We start from the raw sequence: 9,824 nt of genomic DNA on the forward strand, positions 1-9,824 counted from the left end.
ACTTTCTCATCACAAAAATGAATCCTTTTTGAATTGAATTGTAACATGCAATGAGAAATGGATCCAATACAACAACCGTAAACATTCAGCACAATGGTTGAACAAAGACAAGCCACCAAAACACAGTCCAAAAGCAAAATTCATCAAAATCAGCTGATGGTGTGTGTTTGGTGGTCTGGTGCAGGTGTGGTCCATTATGATTTCATTAAACCTGGCTCATCAATCACGGCTGAAGTATACTGCAGCCAACTTGACCAAATGATGCAGAAACTTACAAAAAAGAAACCCAGCTTAGATTAATCAACTTATCCACTTCTACTGCAAGACAACGCCCGACCACACATTGCCAAAATGACATTGGTGAGACTACAGGAGTTGGAGTTGGAAGTTCTCCGTCATCCACCATACTCACCTAATCTTGCCCCCACTGACTACCACTTCTTCCAGAATTTGGATAACTTTTTGATAGGAAATAAATTTAATTCCAACGATGCTGTAAAACAGGCCTTCCAAGATTTTATTGACTCTAGATTGCCAGGCTTTTACAGTTCTAGGCTGGACAAGCTACTGCTGAAATGGCAAAAGTGTATTGACAATATGGGTGCATACTTTGATGAATAAAACTATTCCTTGTATTTATAAAACATTAGCAAATCTTTTTTTCTTTTCTACAAATTACATACTTCGCAACCTAATATTTATGATTTGTATTTTTATCCATCCGGGGGAGGGGTTTACAGGTTGATTGAAGGTAAGACAGAGTAGGTAAATTAATGAATGAATATTGTCAGTAGATTTCTTTTAGATGGAAATTGAAAGAAGCCTGTTATTTAGATAAATACAAATATCTGTATGTGTGTATGAGTGTGTTGACATTGAGTAACAGTTGTAAATGAGTGTATAAACTTACCTGAAATCATGTCTAGCCAAGGGGAAATATTATCTTGCTTGGAAACAAGTGAGGGTTGGTAACAGGAAGAACACCCAAGTGAAGAAAATGTCTCAGCAAACTGCTTCCAACCTATATAAGGATGGAAAAAGGAACATTAAAACGATAGGCATGGTTGTGTGGTTAGGAAGATTGCATTGCAACCTTGCAGTTCAGGGTTTCAATCCCACTGCACAGGACATTGAATAAACATTTTCAGCCATAGTTTCAGGTTAACCATTATCTTCTGGCTGGAAATTATTAGATAGAAACTCCGTATGTGTATGTGTGTGTGTTCGCACACGTGTATGTGTGTGTGTTCGCACACATGTATGTGTGTGTTCGCACACATGTGTGTGTGTGTTTGTGTGTGTGTGTTTGTGTGTGTGTTTGTGTGTGTGTGTGTTTATATCATTTGATGAAGTGCATTGACAAAGAATGTAAAATTCATTAAGAAAGCAAAAAGAAAAAAACTTCTCACCAGTGCTTTATGAGCAATTTCCCTTGAGGTGTTTGTTCTGCACTGGGCTATAAATGCTCCTTTGTCATTCTCACTGTCCAAAGGGAATTGAAACAATAATTCATATTATTGTCTGTGGTGTTATTGATGTTATAGTGGAGGCGCAATGGCCCAATGGTTAGGGCAGCGGACTCGCGGTCGTAGGATCGCGGTTTCGATTTCCAGACCGGGCGTTGTGAGTGTTTATTGAGCGAAAACATCTAAAGCTCCACGAGGCTCCGGCAGGGGATGGTGGCGAACCCTGCGGTACTCTTTCACCATAACTTTCTCTCACTCTTACTTCCTGTTTCAGTCGTGCCTGTAATTCAAAGGGTCAGCCTTGTCACACTGTATATCCCCGAGAACTACGTTAAGGGTACATGTGTCTGGAGTGCTCAGCCACTTGCACGTTAACTTCACGAGCAGGCTGTTCCATTGATCGGATCAACTGGAACCCTCGTCGTCGTAGGCGACGGAGTGCCAGTATTGATGTTATTAACTGCAATATTTTTATTCAGTATAATAAATAAATAAACAAATAAGGTTTTTCACATGTTGTTTTTCTTCTAATTTTTTTTTTCTTGTTTATTTTTTTCCTAGGAGAAAATTGCCAAGAAAATTAATACTACTATTGAATTAGTGAAAGCAAAGATTAAGAAAACTTCACCGAAAGAAGTCACTGCCATTTGTAAAAATTTAGCACCTGTATCTGCTGCACATATTTCTAAAAAGCTTTATCCATCTATCACCAAACTAAGACTGTCGCCAGAAACAAAAGACAATGTTTACAAAGATATTGAGGATATTGCTCTGGAAGGAAAGTCTCGATTCTTCTCTTCTGCTTATGCCTCTGTTAACCTTGATATAGAGTGTGAACCATTAACACCTGGAAATAAATCTAAAGAATTAGATGAAATGGAGAAGAAATCCAAGATGCATGATAAACTTCCAAGAGGCTCTAACAAAGAATTTTATGGTATTCCTCCACCAGTTCCTGAGAGAAATCAAGAATATGACATGCAATTCCTTGGCAACAGTTTAGATGATGATGGTTATGAAAATTACCACAGAACAAGTACTCTAAAGGTGAGTAATAGACTGTCTGTAAATTCAGGCATGACTTCTGCTCAAAGTAGTAAGAATAATGAACTGACTGGAGGGGTTAATGCCTACAGTAAAATGGTTACCCAAAACAATGGAGATGAGATTGACAAAGATAATGCTAATGATCAAAGGAAGAGTGATGGTAAGGCTGTAGATTTAGGAGGAAGTACTCTGTACAATGATATTGCAAATCATAAGGCATCAACAAAGAACATTATCGCTGACTGTTCTTTTGAAGATGAAAATAGAACTTATGACGACATTAGAGAAAACTTTTCATGGTTATCAACAGCCTCATCAGAACAAATATCAGCACCAAACCCGAAACAATCATCAACAACAGCGCTTCAACAAAACTCAAAGCCAACACAACTAATTAAGTCAATATCCTCGTCAACTTCAGTACACCGAAATAACTCAACTCCACTACTAGTAAAAATGTCCTCTAAACCAATAAAAAAATGCAGTTCAATAACAGATAAAAATCAAGGTCCAATGACATTACCACAAAACGATTCCTCTCTCACATCCCAAAATCGGAGACCATCACTCCCAGCAGCCAATCGACCACCAATGCCAATCCCTCAGCCACAATCCTCGTCAGCAACACTATCACGATCAGGATCATTGTCAAAATTGTCATCGTCAACAAAAACAGCAACAGCAGAACAAATAAATTCTCCCAAGTTATTATCCCCAACAAAATTGATGATAGCCAATCGACCACCACTGCCAATACCACAATCAACAACCCCGACAACATCACCAGCATCACCAACAACAAAAACAGAAACAGCACCTCAACACAAGCCTAAAGGATCTCCAAAAAACAGTATCATTCACGCATCTGTTAAGGAACTGTGCATGCAACTGGAAAGTTGTGGTTTACATAGAGTAAAAGACATCTGCCAGGAAAATTGTCTTGATGGCTATTTTGTTACAAAATTACCTGAGAGTTCTTTACAAGAAGCACCATTTAACTTATCATCTATAGAAATGATGAAGTTAAAAATGATGTTGGAAGGATGGAGACCAAAACTGGAATAATGGAATAATTGAGGTACTGAATGATAAGATAATGGAAGGATCAAATAATTGAAGAATCGGTGAATGGAATGATAGAAGGATTAATGATTTGAATAATGGAAGATTGAAAAAATTAAATAATGGCAAAAAAAATTGGACAATTGAATAATGAAATAAGAAAATAATTAAATATGAAAGTATTTGAGTACTGAATATTAGAAAAGAAATTACAATATTCATAATTATAATTTGAATAACAGGATTACTAAACATTTCATATTCTCTCCAAACACATAGCAATATATTCATCTTAATATATCTTTTGATATATGTGTGTGCGTGTGTGTGTGTGTGTGTGTGTGTGTGTGTGTGTGTGTGTGCATGTGTGCATGTATGTATTTGAAAAAATGAATAGAAATGGCTTTTCTGATAATTTTTCCATTTTAAAAATTAGATACTACACACACACACACACACACACAGTTGGACTTTAGGATTAGCTTCTCTTTCAAAGTCCCTTACCTCATGGGAAAAGCAAAAATGCAATTGTGGTGTAAAAAATTCTCAAAATTTTAATTGCGTGTGTGTGTGTGTGTACATAATATAATATAATACAATATAGTATATTATATAATCTAACATAATATAATATGGTATATTAAGCATGCTGGGCAAAATACTTAGTGGCATTTTGCCCATCTTTATGTTCTGAGTTCAAATTCCACCAAAGTCAACTTTGCCTTTTATTCTTTCTGAGTCAATAAAATAAATACCAGTTCAGCACAAGGGTCAATATAATTAACTTAACTCTTCCCCTGAAATTGCTGGCTTTTCGCCAAAATTTGAAACCAGCATAATGTAATATAAAGATAATATAATGCATGACACTACTCCAGTATGGTCACAGACCATAGAACAAGAACCAAAGAAAAAGTTAAAGTTATCTGTGTTAGAATATCTTTGTATCTTTGTATATAGTATCATGTTCATTATGAGAACTATTACCTCCATGTTTACAAGTTTCTGTCTCCTAGTAAGACTGTTTTCACTCCAGTTTAGAAACCTCTCATCTAAGCATATATTTAGCCTCACCATCTATAGAGAAAAGCTGTATTAAGAGATACTTTAAGCAACACTAAGCACAATACAAAACAAAAGAAGCTATTTATTTCCATATTTTTACTGTTCCATTCACAGATTGTGCCTGTGAAGTACTTCTCAGCAGGTCTCTTTCTTATCTTCTTCACGTTGTTACATACACATTTACAGACATAATTAAATCACAAATAATTATTGGTATAGATGTAAATTTATAATCAAAGTAGTGGTACTGCATGCTTTGAAGCTGTTGTCCATAAACAATCTCCTTCTTGCTCATTTCGGAAGAGTTGTTCACTTATGCAGAGCTACTAACATTTATAACACTACATAACTTGTCTTTTTTTTTTTAGTCTCAAATAGCAATTTCAGGTCCATTATGCTTGCACTCAATAGAAGTTGTGCCTGGAACTTTACATCAATATTCCGTGTTGGTATATATCTTTTGTCTTGTTTCAGTCATTAGACTGTGGCCATGCTGGTGTACCACCTTGAAGAATTTTAGTTGAATGAAATCAACCACAGTACTTATTTATTTTAATCCTGCTACTTATTCTATCAGTCTCTTTTGCTGAACTGCTAAGATACAGGGACATAAACTCACTAACACTGGTTGTCAAGCAACGATGCAGGACAAACAGACACAAACACACACACACACACTTTCTCTCTCTCTCTCTCTCTCTCACACACACATGTAACAGGCTTCTTTCAGTTTTCATCATAATAGCAGATGACTTGCTTCAGGTGCCATGCAGTAAGACTGATCCTGGAACCATGTCATCAGGAAGTAAACTTCTTATCACACAGCCATGCCTGCACCTGTCATCATCATCATCATCATCGTCGTTTAACGTCCACTTTCCATGCTAGCATGGGTTGGACGATTTGACTGAGGACTGGCAAGCCAGAAAGCTGCACCAGGCTCCAATCTGATCTGGCAAGGTTTCTACAGCTGGATGCCCTTCCTAATGCCAACCAGTCCGAGAGTGTAGTGGGTACTTTTACGTGCCACCAGCACAAGAGCCAGTCACACGGTACTGGCAACGGCCTCGCTCAAAAGGTGTTTTTTTATGTGCCACCTGCACGGGAGCCAGTCCAGTGGAACTGGCAACGATCTCGCTCGAATGATTTTCTAACGTGCCACCGGCACAAGTGCTAGAAGGCAACACTGGTAACGATTATGTTCAAATGGTGCTATTTACAAGCCACTAGCATGGAAGCCAGACAGCTGCCCTGGCAATGAACACACTTGGACAGTGCTGTTAGTGCTCCAGTGGCACAGGCGCCAGTCATCGAATATGGTTCAATTTCAATTTCGATTTCACTTGCCCCAACAGGTCTTCGCAAGGAGAGTTTAGTGTCCAATGAAGGAGAGGTTTCTAATATTCAGTACTCAAATACTTTCATATTTAATTATTTTCTTATTTCATATCTGAGTTTATTTTCTGTTTTTGTTTTGTTTTGTTTTTTTGTATGTATATCTATACTATATAATGGAACCAAATGCAATTAAGCTTTGACATATTTCTATGTAAGTTTTTCTGTGAGTAATATTCCAGTTCAATCAACAAAAAATAGACACTAAAATCTTAATAATCCCAACATTAATATATTTTCATAAAGAGTCTATCTTTTACAGTATATCTTCAATAATTCAGTACAGCTATCAGCCATTCTCAATTAAATTTAACAAGTGATTTTCATTTACTTTGTGATCCTAATTTCATCTATTAAGTTTTTCTTCATAATTTCATCTATTAAGCTTTTTTTTCTGTGACTTCCAGTCAACATTAAAATATTGCATGCATATTTTCATGTTCAAGTTGTTGTTGAATTATTTCTGTATTGTTGTTGTTTAGTTTATTTTTAATATATGTGTATATATAAAGGCAGTGAGCTGGCAGAATTGCTAACATGCCAGACAAAATGCTTAACAGCAAGCATTTTGTCTATCTTTATGTTCTGAGTTCAAATCCCATAAAGATTGATTTTGTCTTTCCTTCTTTCAGGGTTGATAAAATAAGTACCAGTTGAATACTGGGATCAATTTAATTAACTCAGCACCTCTGCCAAACCTGCAAGCCCTGTGCCAAAATTTGAAACCGATACATACCAATATATGTGTGGCTGTGTGGTAAGAAGCTTGCTTCCCAACCACATGGCTCTGGGTTCAGTTTCACTGCATGGCACCTTAGGCAAGTGACTTTTACTAAAGCCTCAGGCTGACCGAAACCTTGTGAGTGGATTTGGTGGATGGAAACTGAAAGAAGCCCATCATATACATATATATGTTTGTGTGTGTGTGTATGTATACATATTTGTATGTGTGTGTCAGTTTTCCCCTACCATTGTTTGACAACTGATGCTGGTGTGCTTACATCCCTGTAACTTAGTGGTCTGGCAAAAAAGACCGATAGAATAAGTACTAGGCTTACAAAGAATAAGTCCTGGGGTTAATATTTCTCTGACTAAAAACCCTTTAAGGCAGTGCTCCAGTATGACCACAGTCAAATGACTGAAACAAGTAAAATAATAAAAGAGTAAATATATATATATATATATATATATATATACACACACATATATATGCATATATATATATATATATATATATATATATATATATATATATATATATATATATATATGCATATATATATATACACAGGGTGAACTATAAGTAAGTGGACAGTAGGTTGAATAGGGTTTGTGTTAGAGTTATATTATAACCAGTGTTGATAAAATTTTCAGTGCTTTTGTATCATATTATTTATACAATAAAATTTGTTTATGTAACAATTGTTTATCAAAATTTAATTGTATTAGTATGTAATCTCAAAATAAATGTTATCATTTACTGTCCACCTACTATTGGTTCACGGTGTATATATACAGGCTGTCCACAAAGTCTGGGTACATGGGATTAACACATACTTTAAGAAATTATTATTTCTTATATTTAATTGTTTATGCTATGATTTTATTTACTCCATGTACCCACATGGGGATTAACACATACTTTAAGAAATTATTATTTCTTATATTTAATTGTTTATGTTATGATTTTATTTACTCCATGTACCCAGACCTTGTGGACACCATATATATATATACATATATATAATTGAAAACTAAGAGGAGAGTGGAGATTCATATATATATATACATATACATATACATATGTGTGTGTATGTGTTTGGTTGAATTGATGTTTGTATCATTGTTTGCTTGTAATAAGCATTATTCATGGTTGCAATTATTATTTTATATGTTGTTCTTATTGTTGTTTATATTCACAACGTTGTTATTGGTTCATTATTGTGATGCTCTTACATTTTTACATTGTTACTGTTTAAAATAATAGGACATGATTGTATCATACCATTTTGAATATTTTCGTTTTTGTTTATCCCTTTAGCATTCAGATGACTATGTTGAATCCAATGCTTATTTATTCACATCATTTTGAATTAATCATGCATTATCCTGTCACTTCATGGAGGCGCAATGGCCTAGTGGTTAGGGCAGTGGGCTCGCGGTCATAGGATCGCGGTTTCGATTCCCAGACCGGGCGTTGTGCGTGTTTATTGAGTGAAAACACCTAAAGCTCCACGAGGCTCCAGCAGGGGATGGCGGCGAACCCTGCTGTACTCTTTCACCACAACTTTCTCTTACTCTTACTTCCTGTTTCTGTTGTGCCTGTAATTTAAAGGGCCAGCCTTGTCACACTGTGTCATGCTGAATATCCCCGAGAACTACGTTAAGGGTACACGTGTCTGTGGAGTGCTCAGCCACTTGCACGTTAATTTCATGAGCAGGCTGTTCCGTTGATCGGATCAACTGGAACCCTCGACATCGTAAGCGACGGAGTGCCAACAACAACAATCCTGTCACTTCAAAATTTTGATGGTGCAATTGCTCATTTTAGATTGACATTGTCAGATAGGTGTGAGAGGCTAGATATGGCCAGGTAGAATATTTGGGCTGAATATGGCCAGTTTAAATGCTAAAGGGTTAAAATTGAAGAATGTGAATGTAGAGAGAGGTGACCTCCTCCAGTCTACATTAATTACAAGCAAAATAATGTCACTTGTAATCTATGGGTGTGAGTGGCACTTACGTTAACGAGTTATATCCTTATTTGAAACATAGGCATTAAATGCATTGAAAATTGGTTTTGTGATAATTTCTAACGGCTAAGTTACAGGGAAGTAAACAAACCAACACTGGTTATCAGTGGGGGAACAAACACAAGGACATGCACGCCAACATTCATGCATACACATACATGCACTCACATACACACACTTGCAAACACACACTTGCAAACACACACTTGCAAACACACACACGCACACACACACATACTCACTCACTCACACACACACACACGCACACACACACACACACACACACACACAAACACACACACACACACACACATTTATACCATAATCATCATCATTATCATTGTCATCATCATTTAACATTTTCTTTTCATGCCGGCATGGGTTAGATGATTCAAAATATAACATGCTGATAACATGCAAAAAGCATAACAGTATACTCGGTAAAGTGGTTGGCATTAGGAAGGATATTCAGTCATAGAAATCATGCCAAAGCAGACAGTGGGGCACAATGCAGCTCTCAGGTTCATTAGATCCTGCCAAACCAATCAGCCAAATGCCTGCATGGAAAATGAATATTAAAAGATGATGATCATATATATATATATACATATATACATACAGGGTTTGCTAAAAGTCACCTGACAGTAAATCAAACCCATTTAATTTCAAGATTTATTTATGTTTAACAGCTGAATGATTTTAATAAAAGCATCTAAATATGAAACATCATGAAAATTGTTCAAACTGAAGTCCTTCTTGAGCAACACATTTTTCCATTCAAGTCAATACAGACTTACAGGTAATATTTATGGAGTTTTGATTTACTGCCAGGTAACTTTTGGCCAACCCTACGTATATGAATATATATATATATATATATATACACACACATATGTATATATATATATATGTATGTATGTATGTAAAAATAATTGTATACACACACACACATATATGTATGTATATATATATATATATATATTTATATCTATCTATCTATCTATCTATCTATCTATCTATCTATCTATCTATCTAT

The 9,824-nt window shown here is 35.8% G+C and overlaps 1 protein-coding gene across 1 annotated transcript in view; it reads left to right on the forward strand.

Annotated features, from left to right (window-relative positions):
- The window catches only part of LOC106881244 (uncharacterized), a 16,596-nt gene extending 10,121 nt beyond the window's left edge, over positions 1-6,475 (forward strand). Inside the window, exon 2 of the mRNA XM_014931556.2 lies at positions 2,028-6,475. Within this exon, the coding sequence (XP_014787042.1) occupies positions 2,343-3,578 (1,236 nt within the window). The 5' untranslated portion in view covers positions 2,028-2,342 and the 3' untranslated portion in view covers positions 3,579-6,475. The remainder of the gene's footprint in view (positions 1-2,027) is intronic.
- Positions 6,476-9,824: the final 3,349 nt, after the last annotated feature.

The sequence above is a fragment of the Octopus bimaculoides genome, chromosome 8 (genome assembly GCF_001194135.2).
Source record: "Octopus bimaculoides isolate UCB-OBI-ISO-001 chromosome 8, ASM119413v2, whole genome shotgun sequence".
Classification (NCBI taxonomy): domain Eukaryota; kingdom Metazoa; phylum Mollusca; class Cephalopoda; order Octopoda; family Octopodidae; genus Octopus; species Octopus bimaculoides.